Source organism: Schistocerca serialis, chromosome 2 (genome assembly GCF_023864345.2).
Source record: "Schistocerca serialis cubense isolate TAMUIC-IGC-003099 chromosome 2, iqSchSeri2.2, whole genome shotgun sequence".
NCBI lineage: Eukaryota > Metazoa > Arthropoda > Insecta > Orthoptera > Acrididae > Schistocerca > Schistocerca serialis.
The window spans coordinates 979,294,269-979,319,771 of record NC_064639.1 but is presented as its reverse complement, the minus strand read 5'-3'; the positions used below and the strand labels follow the sequence as shown (position 1 = coordinate 979,319,771).

At 48.7% G+C, this 25,503-nt stretch overlaps 1 protein-coding gene across 1 annotated transcript in view; it reads right to left on the bottom strand.

The window, feature by feature from the left end:
* Nucleotides 1–347: 347 nt before the first annotated feature.
* The window catches only part of LOC126456566 (uncharacterized), a 52,589-nt gene continuing 27,433 nt past the window's right edge, over nucleotides 348–25,503 (bottom strand). The window contains exons 5-6 of the mRNA XM_050092312.1: nucleotides 5,979–6,248; nucleotides 348–741 (exon numbers count right to left, since the gene is read on the bottom strand). Of these exons, the coding sequence (XP_049948269.1) occupies nucleotides 348–741; nucleotides 5,979–6,248 (664 nt within the window). The remainder of the gene's footprint in view (nucleotides 742–5,978; nucleotides 6,249–25,503) is intronic.

Sequence of the window (25,503 nt, the reverse complement as noted above, 5' to 3'; positions counted from 1 at the left end):
TAAGTAAACAAAAATTTATAGATGTTTATTCACCACAGACAAGTTGTAAATTACACATGAAGTACAATAATTAGTTATTAAACAGATCTGCAAAGGATTAAGCCATTAAAAATTTTGATAAAGTTTTGTTTCTTTCTTCGTGCTCTTGGTACTGACATATTAAAACTAACATTTTTGGAATTTTCTAGAATGTGACAGACAAATGGGCTCAAAATTAATTTACTTTCATCTGTGGTAATGATCGTCAATATTTGCCAAAAGCTTCGTTAACTTACTGAAAAATTTAGAGTGAAGTTAAATGAGATTTTAAAAATTGATGGTTTACATCTAAAACTAGTGCGCAGCCTTCACTTGCGGCCCCTCTTCGGCATCAGCCCGTAGTGGCCGGCTGTGCTCTTCCGCTTGGAGGCCCGCCTCCGCTGCGGCCCTGGCGAGTCCTGCCCCAGTGGCCCCCCTTCCTCTGCCTCTTCCTCTGCCCCCGGCTCTTGCTCACCGCTGTCCACAGCCAGCGCTGCCCCGCCCTGTGTTGTCTGCTGCCCCACCAGCTGCGCACTCTCCCCTTCAGCTTTCTGCTGCTGTGGCTTTTGCTTCAGCCCGCCGAACGCCGAGGAGGCCACCGCGGCTAGAGGCCCGAGTGTCCAAGCAGGGGGGCCCACCTCTTGTCCCTGGCCCTCACCTGGCTCTTCACACACTGGATGCTCTGACGCTTTCTGCTGCTCTTCAGGTGGCTCTTCTGGGATGCTGTAGGAAGAGCAACGATACGAAACACTTCATTACTTTGGACATGTAGCTACTGGTGAGATTTTCGCTCCTGTATGAAACCGATCTGAATTAAGTACTTTATGTTACAGGAACTGTCCGCTAAGGTTGTTTTGGCTTAATGACATTTTAATAATTTTGTGGGATCTGAAATTTAAAAACCTCACACACCGGCCTGATTTAGCTTCACTGATCAGGACAGTAAAAACCCTGCGTATATTAAAGGAATTTTCATTCACAAAGCAGGCTTATCACATTCACACAGTTCAATACTGTTCTATCCTGATTAAATTGAGCTTAGCTTAAATTCCGTAAGGCATTGAAGTTATTTCCAGGTCTCGGTGTGACGAAAATTGTCAGTCTATCTCCTGAAAACATTTGTAATAAATATTAACTTTCGGTGATCACATGGGGAAGACCGGAGATCTGCTGGTAAGACCGTGTTAGCCCATTTATTGTAAGTAATAAACTTGATATCTTGAGCGTACAAAATGGCAGGTTCGTCCAGTGTAAATCAGACGTTCCCCACTGATCCCGTGCAACACAGCGTAGTAAGCAGACACTGTCAATAGTAATCAGTTAAATAATACGCGAACACACTTTAGTGTAGTTCATGTATTAAATTCCTTCTCATACAGAATCTCATGAAGATGGCGACTAGCTCAACAGTACATACATATACATCTTCGTTCTTTCACAGCTAATCGGCAGGATCTGACATTCTTTTCGTAAGGGAAAACAGAGAAGCTATTCCATGGAGTAAATGCACGCTCCAAGGAATAATAGGGCTTTGAACTACTATGCATTGATAATCATCGTATATTAAAGTTTAGGAATCGGTAAGATAAGAAGAGATTTCGAGATATGTACTGAGTTATATAATTTATAAAATTTCTGAAAATATGGCGAAGAGACTGCTGCAAGAGACAACATCCGGCCTACTACCAAGATACACAGCTTTCTAGACAACGACAACATTGAACATTTCTGTCTCAACCTTTACTTGCAGGGGTTTCCACACGCAAGGTAGATGTGGCATGAGGAGGGGGTTGGTCTGGGTAGAGAAAAGTTGCCCCAGTGAACTTAGTTATGTTAAGAACTAGCTGTAAGAGTTGGATCCAAATTTAATTATTTGGAAATTTGGAAAATTACCTGAAGAAACTATGAGGTAGAAAGTATGCATAATATTTGAGGAGAGTTCTAAAAGAAATGGTGTAGTGGAAAAACTTTGTAGGAGGTTGGAATTTAAACTACAAAAACGAATATTTTAAAATCTTTTTATTCCACCTCTTCGAAAACTTACGAGAATTGTACTGTCATTGCAGTTTATGACATACGACGTAGAAGTTTTCTGAAGTGAGTGAACGTTTTATATGAACACGTCCTCTTAGATCATACAGAAAATTTTGAAACAACTGGAGCACGTATGGGTACCTTCCTATTTTTAAAAAATGAGTAAAAATTGAAATACAAATGTATATTTCGCAAATGCATTTCCATTTGGCACATCGTCTATACAGAACAGTATTTTTTCTCTATTTTAAGAGCGAAATTCTTCGTGTTTCGATATGCTCCTTCCAGACCATTTCATTATGTACTGCTGATACCTATTTCGAAGCTAGTAGTTACAAACTTACTGTTGTCGACCGATTTTTAAGCTCTAATTTTTTCTTTCTTACATTTTTAACTGTTCCTGTCTCGCTTTATGTACAGTGTTAACTCAGTATATGCTAGCTACAATTGTATACATCAATTTTTACTGTCTTAGATGGAACAAATCTTTTTCCTCAATAAAAACCTGATTAAGTTCGCGAATGCGTAAACTTTTCATCGTCAAGAGCGCTGCCATTGTTATGCATCTCTGACATGCGAAATGTGGAGGAGTTTGTCTCAATACACGGAAGCGGTTGGTTAGTTATATTCCTCCTTGATGGAACAGAAGACGCTAAGCACTAGATATGTAGTGCAACGGAAGTATGCTTAAATTTAGGTGGCCTGATAAATGAGGTGGTTCTGTACAGCGTCGGCCAAGGAAGGAAGACACGGGAAACACTGAAAACAAGGACAGGGTGATAACATGTGCTAATACATCAAATAACGTCCAAGGTACTAGAAGGTGGCCGTACATGGCAAAAAATTGAGAGGAAGACAGTGATTCGAAAACATGCAGCACGTAACTGAGAATGTAGGATGCATGTGCTATACCGAGAAGTGGCTGGCGGGACAGGAATTAGGAGGAAGCTGCATCGAAATGGTCAGAAGACGGGTGACTTAATGGAATGTTATGTCACGTGGTATTTATTGATAGCTTTGTTAGAATGAATGTTTCAAAATTGCTTTATTCCATAAAAAGGAACCATTCGAACGAAGTTTAATTTGAGAATAGGTACAAATCTGTATAAAATTTGCTTCTAAAATCAGTAACGAGTTGCCTAAGAGCATCAGATGTTTAAAATTTCTTCCTCCAGAAAGTACCAAGGACTGACAAGGTTGAGTATCATCTCATTCTTTGAAATATGCCATTGAGGACAGTGCTTACGTGCAGCAACACCTAGCGGCCGTACACTCAGCTGTTTGTACAGCAGCTGTATCTCAGATCACAGGCCGAGAGTATCAAATATTTATGATGAAACAAGCTAAAAGTTTTTTCGTAAGAGGTTAAGCGAGAGATTGGGAGTACGAAAAGCATTATGGTGCCACCTCGAAGTGGAACAGAAGATGCAGCAGTGCTGGCAGCCTACACCGAGTAGCTGCGATTTCAAACCCGAGACCACAGGCGGACGAGTGCTCACGTCTACCTACTTCTACATCGTTACTCTGCAGTTCACACTGCAGTGCCTGGCAGAGGGTTCATCGAACCATTTTCATACTACTACCCTACTATTCCACCCTCGAATGGCGCGTGCGGAAAAGGAACACCTAAATCTTTCCGTTCGAGCTCTCATTTCTGTAGTTTATTATGATCATTTCTCCCTACGTAGGTGGGTGTGAAATATTTTCGCATTCATAAGAGAACGGTGATTGGAATGTCGTAAATAGGTCTCGCCGCAAAGTAAACTGTGTTTCAGTGACTGCTACCCCAACTCGTATCGTATCACTCTCACACACACACACACACACACACACACACACACACACACACACACACACACACACACACACTAACGCGCGAAACGAGCTGCCCTTTGCAATTTTTCGATATCCTCTGTCGATCCTACCTGGTGCGGATCCCACACCGCGCAGCAATATTCCAGCCAAGGACGGACGGACAAGTGTAATGTAGGCTGTCTAGTGGGTTTGTCTCACCTGCCAAGTGTTCTGCCAACAACGCGCAGTCTGTTTCGCCTTAGCGACAGTATTATCCATGTTGTCTTTCCAGTGTAAGTCAAAGTAATTTTAAACATACTCCTGTTGCACCGCATCTCCAATGCTGATTCTACCTCCAGTCTGCGTTGTCAGGCGTTATATTTGCCTAAGTCTGGCGTCGCTAAATAGCACGCTAGGCCCAAGCGGAGTTTGTGTAGCGTACCAGGACGGTTGGAAGCACGAGTCAGCTCGGTAGCTGCTTCTCTAACTTCTCAGTTTACGGCCGACTCATCGTTGTCTAACAATTCGTAAGCAAACGTAATTTCACCTTACATAACATTTCTGTAGTACAATTTAATGAAAGCAACTTTTGTCCCGTCAGGTCGAGCAGTTTTTGGCCCAAAACAGTGTTATCTTCCATCCTGTGTTTGTACCTTTTCTTGTGCTCAACGAGCCAAGGAAACTGTTACACCTGCCTAATACCGTGTATGACCCTCGAGAGTACGCCGAAGTGCCGCAGCACGACGTAGCATTGACTCCAGTAATGTCGGTAGTAGTTCTGGATGGAACTTACACCATGAATCCCGCAGGGCTGTCCGTAAATACGTGAGAGTACAAGGAGGTGGTGATCTGTTGTGAACAGCAGGTTCCAAGGCATCGCTGATATGCTCAATGTTTATGTCTAGGGAGCGTTGACCAGAGGAAATGTTCTAACCCTGGCGAGTTTTCCTGGAGCCGTTCTTCACCGATTTTAGACATGGGACGTCGCAGTGCTCTACTGGAATTGCTCTAGTCCGTCAAAATGCACAATGGACATGAATGGGTGCAGGTGATCAGACAGGTTCCTTACATACGGGTCACCCGTCAGTCGTACCTAGGCGTATCAGGGATCCCGTATCTAACTGCCGAGGCCCCACACTATTACACAGCCTCCACCAACGTGTACAGTCCCCTGCTAACATGCAGAGTCCACACAGTGATGAGGTTGTGTATATGCCCGTAAACATCAGTCTGCTCGATACAATTTGAAACGAAACTCATCCGACCAGGCAGCATGTTTCCAGTCAACAATCCCATGTCGGCATTGTCGGGCCCAGGCGAGGCGTAAAGCTTCGTGTCGTGCAATCATCGAGGGTACACGAGTGGGCCTTCCGCTCCGACAGTCCATATCGATGTTTCGTCGAATGGTTAGCACGCTGACACTACGGCCCAGCATTTAAATCTGCAGCAGTTTGCAGAATGGTTGCATTTCTGACACGATTTTCTTCAGTCGTCGTTGGTCCCGTTATTGCAGGATCTGTTCCCGGCCTCAGCTATGTCCGGATCTGATTTACCGGATTCCTGATACTTCCGGTAAACTCGTGAAACTATAGTACGGGAAAATCCTCACTTCAGCGGTACCTCGAATATCCTGTATCCCATAGTTCGTTAGCGAACTTTAACACCACGCTGGAACTAGCTTAAATCTCGATAATACACAATTTTCGCAGCAGTAACTGTGCCAGACACTAGTTGTCTCATTTAAGGGCTACCGACCGTAGCCCCATATTCTGCCTTTTTACGTATGTCTATTTGAATACGCATTCTTATACCAGTTCCTCCGGCGCTCCAGTGTACTACGTTCTTTGAAGATGTTAATACACCCATGTCCCTTTGAGAAGTAAATAACTGTCACAATCCTTACGGCTTTGTGTGTGTCAGGGATCCTATACAATCTAATGTATTCTGAAATCTAGCTTCCATGTCGTTATCAGCAACAGACACCTTTTGAAATAAACTCGTGCAAGACGACTCGTGCGTGAAATGCTTGTTCAGTATGAAAGGTGTCCTGAATGGTCAAATGTGATTAGATTAAATAGCTTGAATACAGTTAGTCAATTTGTGGATAATTATGAGGAAAACTGCTCACTTACCCTTTGAATGCCGATGTCTCGCCGACGGATGACCGGAAGACGCCTGTCGCGGAACATGTGAACAGCCCCTCAAGGTCAGGCCCCGGGAAGAGGCCGGCCTCCTTGTCCGCCTCCTCCTCCAGCACGCTTCTCCCCTCAGTGCCCTCTTGAGGGATCTCAGGTTCTGGTGGCACGTCCCGCAAATTCCGGCCCTCAGCTCTGGAGGGGCTGGAGGCGGCGCTGGAGGATGGCCTGGAACCCGGCATGCTGCCCTCCCGAGAACAAGGGGCGCTGTGCAGGAGAGACTAGCCTGTACTGACTGCTGACCACTTCCGAAAACAGCTGTTACTGTATCCTACCATATCTTACCAAGTTATACCTTACATCTGCTTACTATCTTATACTATAGATACTATAGCACGGCTGTAATACAGGGGATACCTCGTAGTTGCTAGCTAAATATCTGTTTAATGGGATGAAGTACTGGAGAGACCAATTCCAACCAATGTACACACACTGGACAGTTCCCACTGCTTTGGCAGATGGTGGCTCAATTTTAGTCAAACAAGAAATTGAGAGCGATCTTTGGAACGAGTCCGATACAATCACCGAACCATTTAGCAATGCAGACTCGCTGGCAGCAGTTCACAGAGCTGTGAACAAACTCACGTAGGTAATATTGTGAGGCACTCAGGGTGACAGGAATACTTCCACTGTACGCCCTGTATTGTACAGTATGAAACAACCTTCCGGATCTTCCTGTAGCTATTATTCGCATTTATCAGAAGAATAGTCGGCTGAGACTGGTAATTTAATTCGTAAGGCTCGTCACTGGTTTTCAAACTGTGCCAACGATCTGACCGTCTAAGAACTCCAGTGCGTATGCTTCTGCAGTGTTCCTGTAGCCCATGGCATGTTTAGTCAGACGATTTAAAAAATCGTCTGCCTATCCTGCGCATATGCAACAGCCAATATCATTACTCTTGCCCAGCAGCAGTGTCACAAGTACACTGCCTTTACTGCCATAAGCTTTTAGTTTGCTGCTTTACATATCTCTGCCTAGCTGCTGCAACGATTTTATCAGATTCGTTTCCAACACCATTCCTAACTTATCCAACGCAGCTGAAACATGCCAAATACCATGGTCCATGGAACAGGCCCAGGTGTCACCATACGGAGTCGTCCACTATTGGTGGCGGTTCTGCATCCAAGGGACATAGCGGTCTCAGACGGTACAGCCGTGGCTGCAAGGCAGGCGTAAACAGTATGACAACGCAGATCCGATCAGGCTCACGGAACGTGCCAAGACCAGAGGATGCCGCCAAGACCACATGTCAATGTGGCTGCACAATTTTACAGCAGCAGGCACATGCTGTGAAGTGGAGTGTGACAGTACCACCCCACTCGCTGGGTTCTTCGGGGGGGCGCTACAACTCAACAGTGAACAGTGTCCAGTGTCAAGTTATCTACGAGCAGCACGCGTTTCTGGGCGCTCTACAGTTGACTACAGTCGTCTGCAAATGCTGAGTACTTTATGGATGCTTAGAATATGGGACGACCATATTAATTCGTTTAGGACTTTACTAATTGTTAGCCAACTTTGATGTCTTGCAGTTTTATTTACTATACTGTTAATAAATTTGATGGCTCAGTTGTTCCACTTCATAGTTTTATACCCTGCGTCAGACAAACTTTGGTGTAATGTAACACGCCGACGCCCGTCAGAGCAGGTTCCCGCACCATGCCAACCACACGTGTACGTCAAACACTTAGCATGTAGCTGTTACACAGCACATTTCACATTGTGTATCACCACAACTCAGGCAATCCACACATGCACAGGGTCACTCTCGCAGAACATTTGCAAAAGAGCACATGTAATGAATTCATCTATAGCTCCATCTACATGAGCTTTCTGCAGTTCATACTTGCATGCTTGGCCCTAGGCCTCCAAGGCGTTTCTCTACGGTTCCACTCGTGAACAGCGCCTGGCAGAAACTAACATCTTTCCACGCGAGCTAGGATTTATTTTATTACGATGGTCGTTTCTCCGAATGTAGGGAGTGTAAATAATTTGTAATAAATATCGAGAAAATGCCTCACTATAACAACGCTTCTGTTTTAATGGTTGTCACCCTAAATCGCATACACCCGCGACACTGCCGTCTTTCGCCCTAGTAGGAATCCAGCTGCCCTTGTAAGAACTTTTTCGGTAGCCTCCGTCAATCCCATTTGGCTAGTATCCCATAACGCACAGCAGTAAACACTTAGAATGAAGAAAAGCGTAGTGGAGGCAGTGTTAGTAGAATCGCTTCCAAGCGTTCTGCCAGTAAAATGCAGTCTTTTGGTAACTTCACCAGAACATTTTTATGTTTTTATTTTAAATTACCTTATCAGTAGTTAAAGTTCCTGGGTATTTGAGTTCACAAGCTTTCAATTTGTTTGGTTTCTCTTGTGACCGAAATCTGGTGGATTCCTTTTATTACTTCGGATAACCTAAATTATTTACAGTCAACTGCCACTTATGGTACTACACATTTTTTCTTTATCTTCTCAATTTTATTCCGATGACGAATAGATAGTAAATAACAGTATCTCCAGCAAAGACACTAATAGGGTTGTTAAACCTCCTTGTTATCCTTTCTATAAATTATTACAGCAAAGGGCCAGTAACACTGTTCTGGACACCACCAGATGTGACTTCTGTTTTACTCGCTGAATTTATCGATTGCTACGGACTGACCTACCTCATAGGTTATCACTTATTCAGTCGCAGAAATGAGGTTTTACTCTGAAGACAGACTTTGTAATTAGAAGCCTCTTGTGACGAAAGTCTTCTGGAGATTTGGAAAACTATTAGAGATCCTTGTCGATGGCTTACATTGCTCCGTGAGTAAAGATCTAGTTGGTTTCTCACGAACGGTATTTTCTGAATCTCTGCTGACTGTCAGTGCATCTTTCTCTTCAAAGTAATTCATTATATTCGAACACCGTGTCTGTTCCTAAACCCTACTGCCAATCGACGTTAGTGATGTGCGGGTGTAATTCAGCGCATTACTCCCGTTTCCTTTCTTTAGTACTGGTGTGACCTGTGACCTGTTTCGTCAAGCGAGAATACTCTGGTATGCTATAAGGTCTGGTCGACTCGCCTTTGTTAAATCACAAGTTGCTTCGTTACACTGGTAGTATTTAATTCACTCATGCTTGCTTTTCTTGATTCGAATTATGAAGTATTTACTTTATCGTCTTTGGTCAAGTAGTTTCTAAAAATTATGTTTAGTAACTCCACCCTAGTGGCACTGACGTCGGTACGACCATTCCCGTCGCACAGTGGACGTTTTTATTTACCGCTGGTATTCTTTTAAATCCGGCGTGCTTTTCGTATCATGGATCAGTTCTCTTAAGTTATCTGGTATAAATCTCAATCGCCAACGATACTGATTTTGAATCTAAGCTAGATTTTTACGTTTATGTCGCTAGTTTGTAAAGATATGATACCTAGGAAAGCGTCAAGAAATTCTGCTTATTTAAGGAAGTGTATAATTTGAATTTATTCTTGGTGAATGTGTCGCTCCAACAACCATGTTGTCACTAATTCCCGTTTCTGTCATGATGCCCTATTTCGTCAGGGTTTGTTTTTTTTGTTTTGGTTTTAGGGCGATAAAAACTGCTATGGTCATTAGCGCCCGGTCCGTGACTTAGGAAACAGTAAAAAACCGAAAATGGAAACCAGCAGCAATGGGAACGAAAGTCATAAAATTTGAGAAACTAAAGCAGAAGGAAGGCTTAAAAATCCACTACAGAAAGGGGTTGTTTGTCCCCAAAAAAGCTTCAAATGACTGACGTCATTTCACTGGCACGAATAAACTCGAGAACGCGATCGGCTGAGCGCGTGTCATCTGCTAAAATCGACGATAGATCAGGCGGTAGCTGTAGACGGGAGCGTAACGGAGTAAAATAGGGGCACTCAATTAGAAGGTGTCTTACCGTCCACAGCTGATAGCAGTGGGGACAGAGTGGGGGAGGATCGCCGCTTAAAAGATGTCGATGGCTAAAAAGACCGTGCCCTATCCAGAGTCTAGTTAAAATTACCTCCTCCCGACGACGCGTTCGGGAGGAAGAGGTCCAAGCACAAGGAAGAGGTTTCACGTCCCGCAATTTATTATGGGGAAGTGTCGACCAATGTGCGTGCCATAAATGAACAACACGACGACATAAAACGCTCCGTAGATCGGCGAAGGGAATCGATTGGATAGCTGGCCGAAGAAGAGAGACTGCAGCCTTGGCTGCAATATCGGCCGCCTCATTTCCACAGATACCAACGTGTCCCGGGAGCCAGAGGAACGCCACCGAGACGCCCCCCAGGTGGAGAAAGCGCAGACAGTCCTGAATCCGGTGGACCAGAGGGTGCACAGGGTAAAGAGCTTGGAGACTGAGGAGAGAGCTGAGAGAATCTGAGCAGATAACGCACTGTATCCGCTGATGGCGGCGGATGTAGTGGACAGCCTGGAGAACAGCGTAAAGCTCCGCAGTATAAACCGAACACTGGTCGGGAAGCCGAAAGTGATTTGGGTTGTCGCCAACAATATAGGCACTCCCTACACCTAACGATGTTTTCGAGCCGTCGGTGTAAATAAATGTGGCGTCCGTCATTTGTGCACATAGAGCAGCAAATGCCCGGCGATAAACAAGTGAAGGGGTACCATCCTTGGGAAATCGACAAAGGTCACGGAGCAGGCAGATCCGGGGACGGAGCCAAGGCGGTGCTGTACCCCAAGTTGTCAAGGTGGTTTTAGGAAAGCGGAAGGAAAGAGAATGGAGCAGTTGACGGAAGCGGACTCCCGGTGGTAGTAGGGAGGAGGGGCGGCCTGCATACCCTACATGAAAGGAGGCGTCGAAAAAAATGTCATGGGCTGGATTAGCCGGCATGGAAGACAGATGGCTAGCATAACGACTCAGAAGGACTGCTCGCCGATTGGACAGCGGAGGTTCAGCAGTCTCAGCATAAAGGCTTTCCACAGGGCTGGTGTAAAAAGCTCCAGACACTAAACGTAATCCACAGTGGTGGATAGAGTCGAGACGCCGAAGAATAGACGGCCGAGCAGAGGAGTAGACTATGCTTCCATAGTCCAATTTCGAGCGCACTAAGGCGCGATAGAGGCGGAGAAGGACCACTCTGTCCGCTCCCCAGGAGGTACCATTCAGGACACGGAGGGTGTTGAGGGATCGCAGACAGCGAGCCGAAAGATAGGAAACATGGGAGGACCAGCACAGTTTTCTGTCAAACATAAGACCCAAGAATTTAGCGACGTCTGAAAACGGAAGGTTGACAGGACCTAGATGTAAGGAGGGCGGAAGAAACTCCTTACGTCTCCAAAAATTAACACAAACGGTCTTACTGGGAGAAAAACGGAAGCCGGTTTCGATGCTCCAAGAGTGGGGGCGATCGAGACATCCTTCAAGACGTCGTTCAAGAAGGCTGGTCCGTTGAGAGCTGTAGTAGATCGCAAAATCGTCCACAAAGAGGGAGCCATAGACATCAGGAAGGAGACAATCCATAATTGGATTTATGGCAATGGCAAACAGTACAACACTCAGCACGGAGCCCTGGGGTACCCCGTTTTCTTGGGAGAAAGTACGGGAGAGAGTAGTGTTCACCCGCACCCTAAATGTGCGCTCTGCCATAAATTGGCGAAGAAAAAGGGGCAGCCGACCTCTAAAGCCCCAAGAGAACAGTGTGCGGAGGATGCCTGTCAAACAGGTGTCGTATGCCCTCTCCAGATCAAAAAACGTTGCTACTGTTTGGCGTTTCCGGAGAAAATTGTTCATGATACAAGTGGGGAGAGCAACAAGATGGTCAACTTCAGAACGATGCTGTCGGAATCCGCATTGGGCAGGTGTTACATTGCGGGATTCCAGCCACCACGCTAAACGGTAATTCACCATACGCTCTAAAACCTTACAGACCCTACTCGTGAGGGAAATGGGGTCACAGCTAGAGGGGGGATGTTTGTCCTTTCCAGGTTTCGGAACAGGAACGACGATAGCTTCCCGTCATCGTCTGGGAAAAGTACCGTCGGTCCAAATTCGATTATAAAGGCGAAGGAGGTAACGCAGACTATGGGTTGATAAATGCAGCAACATTTGGACGTGGATACCATCCGGTCCTGGGGCGGAGGAGCGAGAAGAAGAGAGTGCATGTTGGAGTTCCCTCAAGGAGGAAACAGTATTGTAGCTTTCGCGATTTTGGGAAGAGAAAGCAAGATGTCGCACTTCCGCTGCACGTTTCTCCGGGAGAAACGCTGGCGGGTAATTTGAAGAGCTCTAAATCTCAGCAAAGTGCTGACCCAATGAGTTATAAATTGCGACAGGGTCCACTAATGTATCATGCGCAACAGTGAGCCCAGAGACCGGGGAGAAACTAGGCGCGCCTGAGAAACGTCGAAGCCGACTCCAAACTTCCGAGGAGGGAGTGAAGGTGTTAAATGAGCTAATAAAAAATTTCCAGCTTGCCTTCTTGCTATCGCGGATGACACGACGGCATCGCGCTCGGAACTGCTTATAGCGGAAACAGTTGGCCAAAGTAGGATAGTTGCGGAAAACGCGGAGAGCACGTCGCCGCTCACTTATTGCATCACGGCATGCCTCGTTCCACCAAGGAACTGGGGGACGCCGGGGCAATTCGGAGGTGCGTGTTATTGAACGTTTCGCAGCTGTAAGAATAACGTCGGTAATGTGTGTGACGTCATCGTCGACGCTGGGAAAGTGACGGTCATCGAATGTCGCTAGAGACGAAAAAAGTGTCCAATCGGCTTGGGCAAACTTTCAGCGTTGCGGGCGCATATATGGCAGGTGAGACTGCAGTCTAAGGACACATGGAAAGTGGTCACTCGAGTGTGTATCATCAAGGGCCAACTATTCAAAGCGCCGAGCTAGCGGAACAGTACTGACCGCAAGGTCCAAATGAGAAAGCTGTCGGAGGCAGACAATGTAGGAACCCCAGTGTTGAGGCAAACTCGATCCGCTTGGAAGACGTCTAGCAATAGTGAGCCACGTGGACAAGGATGTGGAGATCCCAAAAGCGGGTGGTGGGCATTGAAGTCCCCAACTAGCAAATAGGGGGTGAAAGCTGACCAAGAAGATGGAGATCAGCTCGTGCCATTTTTGTGGACGATGGAATGTATACAGTACAAAGAGAGAACGCGTATCCAGAAACGGAAAGACGGGCGGCGACAGCTTGGAAGGAAGTGTTTAAGTGGATTGGGTGATAATGGAGAGTATCATGGAGAAGAATCCTGAGTCCTCCATGGGCTGGAGTGCCTTCAACGGAAGGGAGATCGTATCGGACGGACTGAAAATGAGGGAGAACATAGGTCATGGGACGCAGCTTTGTTTCCTGAAGACAGAAGATGACCGGCGAGTAGGATCGTGTGAGGATCGACAGTTCATCCCGATTGGCTCGAATGCCGCGGATATTCCAGTGGATAATGGACATAGGGTGAACAGAAAATTGAGAAATGTGACCAAGGTTGCTGTCAACTCAACGACTGCTCAGAGCTTGCGACCGACAGCATGGAATGGCATTCAGCCGAAGGCAGAAGATCCTGATCCATAGGTTGTTCAGGAGCAGCTCCTGCCACCAGCGATCGGCCGGTTGATCGGCCGCCAGCAGTGCGCCTCAGCGACAAAAGACGGCCGAGGGCGATGTCCGCCAGGTGGTGCTGTAGACGGGACACGCCTTGGCGGAGAAGATTAACTGGGTTTCTTTGTAGCCTTCTTGGAAGTATGATTAGATGAAGGAGGAACCGATGGGTGTGAAGTTGGGGTGCGTAAAAAATCTTCACGAATATGCTCTTTTTTCGAAGTCTTGGTGTCTGACTTTTGAGCTCGAGATTTAGCAGAACCCGATGAAGGGTGAGCCATAGAGTGGGCAGGTGAAAGTGGTGAGGTTGAACGGGCGATCTTTGCGCTGGCCGACCTGACGACCGTGGCACTAAAGGTGAGGTCGCAAGTCTGCGTGGCCGCCTCCTTTGTTGGCCGAGGAGAAGCAAGGACAGTGCTGTATTTTCCTGTCAGGCACGGTGGGCTGTCGACTGGCGAATAAATTTTCGAGCAGCAAAGGTCGACACCTTTTCCTTCACTCTGATTTCCTGGATGAGCTTTTCGTCCTTAAAAACGGGGCAATCTCGAGAGGAAGCAGCGAGGGGATGGAGGTGGACAAGCACCGTCACGGGCATCCTTGCCACACGTAACATTTGGCCGGATTGGAACAGGACTGGCTGGTGTGATTGAACCACTGACACCGATAGCAACGCGTAGGGTTTGGGACGTAAGGGCGAAGAACGGAAATTCTCATAGCCTGCTTTGATTTTCGATGGGAGTTGAACTGTGTCGAATGTCAATTAGACAGTGCGGGTTGGAATGATGTTCGTGTCAACCCTTTTCATAACTGAACAGCCGTCACGACCTGATCAGACAGGTAGTGCTGAATTTCTTCGTCAGACAATCCATCGAGGGAGCGTGTATAAACGACTCCACGCGAAGAATTTAAAGTGCGGTGTGCTTCAACCCGGACAGGGAACGTGTGGAGCTGTGAAGTACGCAGCAATTTTTGTGCCTGGAGGGCACCGACTGTTTCTAACAAGGTGCCATTCCGTAATCTGGAACAAGACTTTACAGGACCTGCAATTGCGTCGACACCTTTCTGAATAATGAAAGGGTTGACGGTGGAGAAGTCGTGACCTTCGTCAGACCGAGAAACAAGGAACTGTGGCAACGATGGAAGAACTGTGTGGCTGAGACTCCGTGAACTTACGCTTGTGAGCAGACATAGTGGAAGGTGAGGAAACCATTGCGGAAGAATCCCCATGATTACCGGCGTCTCCGATGGCGCGCTCCTCCCTTGTGGGGGCCCTCTCTGAGGGCACTCCCGCCTTAGGTGATTGTTCACACCTCAGGTCACACCTCCCGACAAACGGACGGAGGGACCAATCGGCACTTTCGGAAGGTATCAGCTCGGGTAATCACCCGTCCCTGGGCCTGGCCGTTACCAGGGGGTACGTACGTGTCCTACCTGTCTACCAGGGGCGGGGAATTACACGTTACCCCGTCACCAGCTACGCATGGAAATGCGTGGGTCGGCCTTCAGACACGCACAGGGAGGAAAAAAGAGAAAGGGAAAGGAAAGAAGAGGGGGTCTCAAACGCCGCAGCGGAGGAAAGGGCAAAGAGAAGAGTTAAGGAAAAGAGAAGGACAGAGGAAGGACGAAGACTTGCAAGTGTAAAAAGCAAGGAATTTGTAACAGTTTCGACCGTCCGTCTCCGGACATAGGCACAAACCATACTCTCAGAGGGGGAGAAAGGGAAGGGAAGAGCCAAAGGTGAGGGGGGGGGGGGCGAAGATGGGGGACAGGGAATGATGCGGAAAGGGAAGGTATGCAGCCCGGAAAGGAAGGAGGGCCACATTAGCTCGAGGTCCCGTGCTTTCTACGCACGTATCCACAAAAGAGTTGTGGACCCCCTGGGGGGTTCGTCAGGGGTCTTTATTACCAACAGCTGTATTTTTTAACAGTTTACAACATCGAGTGGGCTCGTGAACTAATAGATGGTTGGCTAGTGGTTGTGGTTAAAGGGATTAAAACTGGCCACCTATGGTCAAATAAAAAATCTACACCTTGCTCTCGAAGTTTGAGAATAGATCGTCAGACTAAGGTGGTCGTCTTAATGTGAAGTGCTTCGAACCACATTTAGACCATCATGGCGAGTGAGTGACCAGATCATCTAGTTTATGACAAGCAAGGAACGCCCATGACTGGGTGGGGGGATGCTGTTTTCATTTGAAGTGACCCAGTCATTTTGAAGATGTCTGCACCGTCCCCCAACTTGTCCTGAATATTCTCTGCAAAGAGTTTAGGCTCTACGGCCAAAAAATAATCTTTCTCTGTCCTTGTACAATACAGGAATTTGGGGGAGTACGCCTCTACTTCTCTGTTACCATTATGTTCCTGGCACGGTAAAGTCAGGAAGGAAACATTGAAGTTGTACCTCTGCAGTGAACTACTTTCCTTCTGAAGAAACTATTGAAGCCATACGACCACCAGCAGGAGTGAGCTAGGTATGCAAGCCATGTGCCAGGGAAATGGCTCAGAGCAAAAGGGCTCAGACGAGTACAACGTTGACAAAATGCTACAGTTTACAAACAGCACACTGAGTAGCGTAAGCAGTGTCATTGGAGGTTGCTCTTATACCACAGTCTCTATCATTTGATAACCACAACATGTTGCCAAAATTTTACTCATCCATTTCACTCATCGAATTTTACTCATTTGTATTTTATTTTGTGGGGTTTAAGGGCGCTCAACTGCTGAGGTCATTAGCGCCCAGTCACTGTTGTGAGAGCACATGGAATCTAGTAAAACTCAAGGGGAGGGGGGGGGGGGACACCAGAAGGACCTGACAAGGATGCAGATAAAATAAGTAAAAAGGTTAAATGTCTTTGGACAAGCCAGTTAAAGTTATAAAACGCAGAATACGAACAGCTGCTCGAGCGTCATCAGCTAAAACATCTGGTAAAGTAGATGGAAGGGACAGGAGAACACGAAATTGACTAAAACAGGGACACGACAATAAAACATGGCACACTGTTAATGCCTGACCACAAGGGCACTGCGGGGCTGAGTCACCAGAGAGCAGGTAGCGGTGGCTAAACCGGCAATGCCCAATCCGCAACCTGGTCAGAAAGACCTCCTCTCGCCGAGATGGTCGGGAGGAGGTTGTCCAAGCAGTTGGGAGCGGTTTGACTGCCCGGAGCTTGTTTCCTTGGAGGGATGACCAAGCATCCCACCACAACGACACAAGCCTCTTACATACATCCCCACGAACGTCAGATGACGGGACACAGTGGGAGGCTGGCCGAGGCAGGAGGACTGAAGCCTTGGCTGCAGCATCCGCAGCCTCATTCCCAGGCACTCCTACATGTCCGGGAACCCACAAAGCTGACAGGAGAACCATTAGCAGCGAAAGAATGGAGGGACTGCTGTATCCGTTGAATCAAGGGATGGACCGGATAGGGAGCTCCAAGGCTCTGAAGAGCACTGAGTCAGAGCAGAGTATGTACGATGAATGGCGGTGGTGGCGGGCATACTGAACGGCCTGATGGAGAGCAAAAAGCTCGGCCGTAAAGCTCGAACATTGGTCGAGGAGCCAGTATTTAAAGGTGGCGGCCCCGACGACAAAGGCACAGCCGACACCATCGTCAGTTTTGGAGCCATCGGTGTAAATAAAGGTGTGACCGGCAAGTCTAGCACGAAGTTCGACAAACCGTGAGCAATACACTGCAGCCGGAGTACCCTCCTTCGGGAGTGAGCTGAGGTCGAGATAAATAGGAACTGGAGCCTGGAGCCAAGGTGGTGTCGGGCTCTCACCCTCTCTGAAGGTGGTAGGGAGGGCAAACTCCAATTGTCGAAGCAGGCGATTGAAGCTGACTCCGGGAGGCAGCAGGGCAGACACATACAACCCGTACTGACGGTCGAGAGAATCGGCGAAGAAGGACTCGTAAGAGGGGTGGTCGAGCATAGACAACAGACGGCAAGCATACCGACACAGCAGTACGTCGCGCCGGTATGTCAATGGTAACTCGGCAGCTTCAGCATAAAGACTCTCCACAGGACTAGTGTAGAAGGCTCCGGTCGCAAGTCATAACCCCAGATGGTGGATGGAGTTGAGACGGCGTAAGAGGGATGGCCGAGCAGACGAGTAGACGAAGCTCCCATAATCCAGCTTCGGACTATGGACCGATACAAGCGAAGCAGGACAGTGTGATCCGCTCCCAAAGATGAACCGCTCAGAACTGAGGACATTAAGGGAACGTGTACAACGGGCCGCCAAATAAGAGACATGCAGAGACCAACACAGTTTCCTGTCCAACGTGAGCCCTAGAAACTTAGTTGTTTCCATGAATGGGAGAACAACAGGACTGAGATGTAAGGATGGCGGAAGGAACGCTTTATATCGCCAAAAGTTGATACAAACCGTCTTCTCTTCAGAGAACCGGAAGCCATTTGCCACGCTCCATGAGTATAGGCTGTCTAGACAACGCTGAAGGCAGCGCTCCAGGAGGCATGTTCTCTGGGCACTGCCGTAGATCGCGAAGTCATGGACAAAGAGAGAGCCTGAGACATTAGGGGGAATGCAAGCCATAATTGGATTGATCGCAATGGCAAAAAGGGCTACGCTCAAGATGGAGCCCTGAGGCACTCCATTCTCCTGGAGGAAGACTGAGGACAATACGGAACCCACACGTACCCTAAACTTTCCATCTGTTAAAAAGGAATCAATAAATAGGGGCAGGCGACCGCGTAGGCCCCACCCGTGCATAGTGCGGAGGATACCTCCTCTCCAACAGGTATCATAAGCCTTCTCCAAGTCGAAGAACACGGCTACTGTTTGGCGCCTTCGCAAAAAGTTGTTCATGATGAATGTCGACAAGGTCACAAGGTGGTCAACAGCAGAGCGGCGGCGACGAAAGCCGCATTGGGCATTAATAAGTAGCCGTCGAGATTAAAGAATCCAGACTAACCGAGCATTAACCATGCGCTCCATCACCTTACAGAGACAGCTTGTAAGAGAAATGGGGTGGTAACTAGAAGGAAGGTGTCTATCCTTCCCGGGTTTGGGTATAGGAACAACGACGGCATCACGCCAACACATGGGGACCTGACCTTCGGTCCAGACGCGATTGTAGGTACGAAGAAGGAAGCTTTTGCCCGCCGGAGAAAGGTGTGCCAGCATCTGAACGTGAATGGCATCTGGCCTCGGAGCAGAGGACCGGGACAGTGCAAGCGCACGTTCGAGTTCCCGCATAGTAAAGGGGGCATTATAAGTTTCCAGATCCAGCGAGTGGAAGGAAGGTCGCCGAGCCTCTTCTGCCTCTTTCCTGGGAAGGAAGGCAGGGTGGTAATGGGCGGAGCTTGAAACCTCTGCGAAAAAGCGGCCAAAGGCGTTGGGGAGAGCCACAGGATCAACAAGGACCTCATTACCTGAGGTCAGGCCAGGTACCGAGGAGTGGGCCTTAATGCCCGACAGCCGGCGCAGGCCACCCCAAACGACGGAAGAGGGAGTAAAACTGTTGAAGGAGCTGGTGAAAGAGGCGGAACAATCTTTTTTGCTGTCTTTGATGACTCTACGGCATTGTGCTCGGAGTCTCTTGTATTCAATACAACTCGCCAACATAGGATGGCGGCGAAAGGTGCGTAAAGCACGTCGTCGAGCACGGATAGCATCCCTACAAGCCTCGTTCCACCAGGGGACGGAAACGCGACGTGAAGAAGAGGTAGTACGAGGAATGGAACGTTCGGCAGCATTGATGATAACAGCCGTGATGTATTCGACCTGACTGTCACAACTGGGAAAATCGTGGTCCGGAAAGGTCGCCAGGGAGGAGTGAAGTCCCCAGTCAGCTTTCGGTATGTTCCAGCTCGAAGGACGTGGGGATGGGGTGTGGTGCAGGAGACGAACGACACAGGGGAAGTGGTCGCTCGAATAGGTGTCAGAAAGGACATACCACTCGAACCGACGGGCAAGAGTGATAGAAAAGATCGAGACGTCCAAGTGGGAGTAGGTATGAGTAGAGTCCGAGAGCGGGCGCCGGTATTGAGACAGACAGGATGGAGATGGTTGAAAACATCCGCCAAGAGTGAGCCTCTTTGACAGGATGCAGGAGAGCCCCAAAGGGGATGATGGGCATTGAAGTCACCAAACAATAAAAACGGCGGGGGAAGCTGAATGATCAGGTGCATCATGTCAGCCCAACTAACAGCAGACGACGATGGAGTGTAGATGGTACAAACTGAAAAGTAAAAGCAGAAATAGTAATGCGGACAGCTATTGCTTGGAGTGGGGTGGTCAATGGGATGGGATGGTAATAGACATTGTCCCAAACGAGCAACATGACCCCACCATGAGCTGGGATACCGTGCACAGGGGTGAGGTCATACCGCTCCGAGGTATAGTGGGTAAAGGCAATACGGTCAGTCGGGCGCAACTTTGTTTCCTGGAGACCAAGGACTAGCGGACAGTGCAGGCGGAGCAGCAGTTGTAATTTCTCACGATTAGATCGAATACCTCTTATGTTCCAATGTAACAAGGCCATCGCTAGTCAAAAAAGAGGGGGAACGAGACGGGGAAGAGCTGGTCACCTTGATGGCCACGGAGGCCCAGGTTTCGAGGGAACAACGCTACAACCGGCAGGAGGCGGATCCTGTTCCATCGAGTCGTCGCCAGCTGCGGCCGCTGTCCCTGGTTGTGTAGGAGGGGCAGTATCATTTGCCGACGAGAGGCCAGCTGAGCGCCTGGCAGCAGAGCATCCCGGCGAAACTGAGGACGGCCGGGAGCAGCGACTCACGGATGGAGCGTCAGACGAAAGGCGCTGCGGTGGAGAGGGGGATAGAGACTTCTTCTTTGAGGCCTTCTTGGAAGGCCGAGGAGGCACAGGGATGGTGGGCTGGACCCGAAGAAGGTCCTCACGCGCAGGGTCCGTTTTGGAACGCCGGACCTCTGAAGCTGGGGTCCGGAACGTTTCCCCGATGGATGCCTGAGAAGAGGATCGCTTCTCAGGTGGCGTGGGGGGAGGAGGAGGAGGAGGAGGAGGAGGAGGAGGAGGAGGAGGAGGAGGAGGAGGAGGAGGAGGAGGAAGGGTGGCCCCTGGGGCAGAGTGGGCGGGGGCCACGGGGGAGGAGGATTTGGAAGGGAGGGATTTGGGAGCCGGAGGCAGAGCCCCTGATGCGCGGAGGAGGAGGAGGGGGACAGGATAGGGGTGAGGATTCCGCGGAAGGAGTGGACACAACTGAGGCAAACGAAGTGGTCAACGGCACGGGATGGAGGCGGTCATACTTCTTCCTGGCCTCAGAATAAGAGAGCCGATCCAAAGTTTTGAGTTCCTGTATCTTCTTCTCCTGATATGCAGGGCAGTCTGAGGATCTAGGTGAGTGGAGGCCAGGGCAATTAATGCACCGAGGTGGTTGGGTGCATGTATGTTCCTCACGAAGAGGACGTCCGCAATCGCCACAAAGGGGCTCAGCCTCACACCGTGACGACATGTGCCCAAAGTGCAGACACCGAAAACAGCGCATAGGAGGCGGGACGTAAGGTCGCACGTCGCACCGGTAGCACATCACCTTTACCTTCCGGGAGAATGTCCCCCTCGAAGGTGAGGATGAAGGCCCCGGTGTCGATGCGACGGTCTTTCGGGCCGCGCTGGACTCGCCGGACGAAATGCACGCCTCGGCGCTCCAGGTTGGCCCTGAGCTCCTCATCAGATTGTAGCAGGGGGTCACGATGAAAAATAACCCCCTGCGTCCGATTTAGTGCCAGATGCGGGACAATGGACACTGGGATGTCCCCTAGGCGGTCGCATGCCTGGAGCGCTGCAGACTGTGTGGCGGAGGTGGTCTTTATAAGAACAGACCCTGAACGCATCTTGCTGAGAGCCTCAATTTCCCCTTAGATGTCCAATGTGCTGAACAAAGAACATGGGCTTGGAGGTGGCGAACGTCCCCCCATCGGTTCGTGAACAGACCAAATAGCGGGGGAAGTACTTCGCCCCAAGCCGGCGGGCCTGTCCCTCCTCCCAGGGAGTGGCCAAGGGGGAAAGGGCAGGAGAACCAGAACTAGAAACGGTACCTTTTCTTTTGAAAGACTCGGCCACAGAGCGACTGATACGTGTTGACGTTTCATCTGCGAAACGTCCGCCCCGATACCACCCACTCCGACCAGGGGCTCTCCCCACGGGCGCCACCCAGCCTCAGCAAGGGCCACCTGGCAGGATGACCGTTGCCAGGGGTCCTGATGCCCCAAGGAAACGGGCATCTACTCCGTGGCTGATGTGGGGAGGGTGCAGCTCAGGTATCGGCAGTACGATCCCTGTGCTGTCAGGGGGCTACAACCTAGAGGGTACATGACAGCCCCACCACAACGGGATGGCTACCGTGCTGGATTTCTGGTGCCATGGAAAGTCCATCATGATCGCTGGTGCAGATGGGGACGCACTATGGGCGTAACTTGTACAACCCATCAGGCGTTTAGGCCCAATTTGAGGAATAGCGGGCATGGTTACAACGCCGGTACAATGCTGAGTGCCAAGGTCTTAGTGCACTTAGGACCAGTGGTACACCTCGTAAGGTGTCCTTCCCCAAAAGGCTCGTACTTCTGTAGAATTTTGAAAAATGGAGGTCAAACCCCAAGGGGGACCATCACATGGAAGGCCGAAACGGTTGAAACTCCTTTTAGTCGCCTCGTACGACAGGCAGGAATACATCGGGCCTATTCTTACCCCGGACCCGCAGGGGGGACTCATTGATCCTTCAATTTTATCTCCTGAGACTGGACACTCGTGATCTTAGGTTACATGTGCCTTGTATGACACTAATTACCAACCTTTACATAGCCGCTCTGATTATTCACGTTGGCTGATTTACATTTTACGTATTGTTGTGTGACGTTTTATTTGCTAATTAATAATGTGTGAATAGTATGCATTTTGATTCAGCTGATGTACTGTTTTTTAAGTTTTTGTTGCGGTTTTAGAGCGCAAAACTGCTATGGTCATTAGCGCTTTGTCTGTGACTTAGGAAAAGCTAAAAAACGAAACTGGAAACCACCAGCAATGGGAACAAAACTCAAAAAGTGGGGAAACCAAAAACAGAAGGAAAGCTTAAAGAACCACTATAGAAGGGAGGTTGTTTGTCCCCAAAAAGAGCTTGAAATGACTGACATCTCACTGGCACTAATGAACTCGAACGCGATCGGCTGATAGTGTGTCATCTGCTAAAATGGAAGGTACATCAGGCGACAGCTGTAGACGGGCGCGTAGTGGAGTAAAATAGGGGCACTCGAGTAAAAGGTGTCTCACCGTCCAGTTTAGAGCAGTGGGGACAGAGCTGTGAACGATCGCCGCATAAAAGATGTCGATTGCTAAAAATACAGTGCCCTATCCGGAGTCTAGTTAAAATTACCTCCTCCTGACGACGAGTTCGGGAGGAAGAGGTCCAAGCACAGGGAAGAGCTTTCACATCCCGCAATTTATTATTGGGAAGTTACGACCAATGTGCGTGCGATAAAAGAGCACATGACTACATAAAACACTTCGTAGATCGCCGAAAGGAATCATGCGAATAGCTGGCCGAAGAAAGACTGCAGCGTTGGCCGCTATGTCGGCCGCCTAATTTCCACATACCAACGTGTCCTGGGATCAAGAGGAACGCCACGGAGACGCCCCCCAAGTGGAGCAAGTGGAGGCAGTCCTGAATCCGGCGGACCAGAGGGTGGACAGGGTAGAGAGCTTGGAGACTGAGGAGACAGCTGAGAGAATCTGAGCAGATAACGTACTGTATCCGCGGATGTAGTGGACAGCCTGGAGAACAGCGTAAAGCTCCGCAGTATAAACCTAACACTGGTCGAGAAGCCGAAATCGATGTGTGTCGCCAATAATACAGGGTGTTAAAAAGGTACGGCCAAACTTTCAGGAAACATTCCTCACACACAGAGAAAAGATGTTATGTGGACGTGTGCCCGGAAACGCTTAATTTCTGTGTTAGAGCTCCTTTTAGCTTCGTCAGTATGTACTGTACTTCCTCGATTCACCGCCAGTTGACCCAATTGAAGGAAGGTACTGTTGACTTCGGTGCTTGTGTTGACATGCGACTCATTGCTCTACAGTACTAGCATCGAGCACATCAGTACGTAGCATCAACCGGTTAGTGTTCATCACGAACGTGGTTTTGCAGTCAGTGCAATGTTAACAAATGCGGAGTTCGCAGATGCCCATTTGATGTATGGATTAGCACGGGGCAATAGCCGTGGCGCGGTACGTTTGTATCGAGACAGATTTCCAGAACGAAGGTGTCCCGACAGGAAGACGTCCGAAGCAATTGATCGGCGTCTTACGGAGCACGGAACATTCCAGCCTATGACTCGCGACTGGGGAAGACCTAGAACGACGAGGACACCTGCAATGGACGAGGCAATTCTTCGTGCAGTTGACGATAACCCTAATGTCAGCGTCAGAGAAGTTGCTGCTGTACAAGGTAACGTTGACCACGTCACTGTATGGAGAGTGCTACGGGAGAACCAGTTGTTTCTGTACCATGCACAGCGTGTGCAGGCACTATCAGCAGCTGATTGGCCACCACAGGTACACTTCTGCGAATGGTTCATCCAACAATATGTCAATCCTCATTTCAGTACAACGTGATCAAATTGTAAATGTTCACAATCAACATGTGTGGGCTGACGAGAATCCGCACGCAATTGTGCAATCACGTCATCAGCACAGATTTTCTGTGAACGTTTGGTTGGTCGGTTGTTTGAGGTTTAAGGGACGAAACAGCAAGGTCATCAGTCCCTCGTTTCAATTATGCGCCATTCCGCTAATGGGACAACTCAGTAAAGTCAGAACAATAAAACGGAAAAAGGGAGAGAACGTAAAAAGGCAGTCATGTCGTCATTGGTAAAAAACAAAATGAGGGAAGTCGGCAAGAGAACGAACCCAACACTATGCTGAAGCAGCATAGGCAAGACCACCTGTGACTTAAAAGGTACAACTGCTATAATGTAGAAAGTACGTATGGGAATAGAAAGAGTAACCAAGCCTTAAAAAAAAAAAGGGTAAAAACGTAGTAAAAGGGGAAGAAAAGAGGATTTCGGTCAGGGAGGTGAATGAGGAATCTCCGAACACTTTACAGTGGGAGACACCCAAACACTCACCGCCCTGCCCCAACACCAGAGAGAGATTAAAAACCTTAAAACTGAGAATAAAAACCACTTTCCCGGAGGAAACCGAGAACCAGTGAGACCATCCGGGAATCGTCAGCCAACATCAAAGGTAAAGTGTGGGGAGCCTGTACTTAGCACGGCGAGCCAAAAGAAGGGGGCATTCAACCAAAATGTGGGCTACCGACTGTAAGGCTTCACAACCACATAGTGTGGGTGGCTCATCACGCAAAAGAAAACCGTGGGTCAACCGAGTGTGGCCAATGCGGAGACGACACAGTGTGGTCGAGTCCTTTCGGGAGATGCAAAAGGAAGAACGCCACGGGCCTGGTGTCACCTTAATTGCACGAAGTTTATTATACAGGGCAGTAGCCTCCCAAGAATTGGCCCATGACTGTGCGAAGTGTGATTTGATGTGAAGCCGTAAATGCGCTGCAGGAGGGGCTACAGAAAACGAGGGTAAGAAACTGCCCCCAGCCAAACGATCAGCGAGCTCATTACCCAGGATACCCACATGGCCATGGATCCAAAGGAATTCAATGGAACAAGCAGCACAGTGAATATCAGCGAGATGGTCATGGATGGCAGAGACCAAGGGATGGCGCGAAAAACACCGGTCAATAGCAAGAAGGCCACTCATCAAGTCCGTGCGTAACAAAACGCGGTTGTGTTGGGACTGTTTAATAAAGGTAAGGGCCTGGGAAATTGTTATCAATTCCGCAGTAAACACCCCACATGTAGGTGGCAGCAGGTGACTTTCCGTTCCAACAGAGGACGTGAAG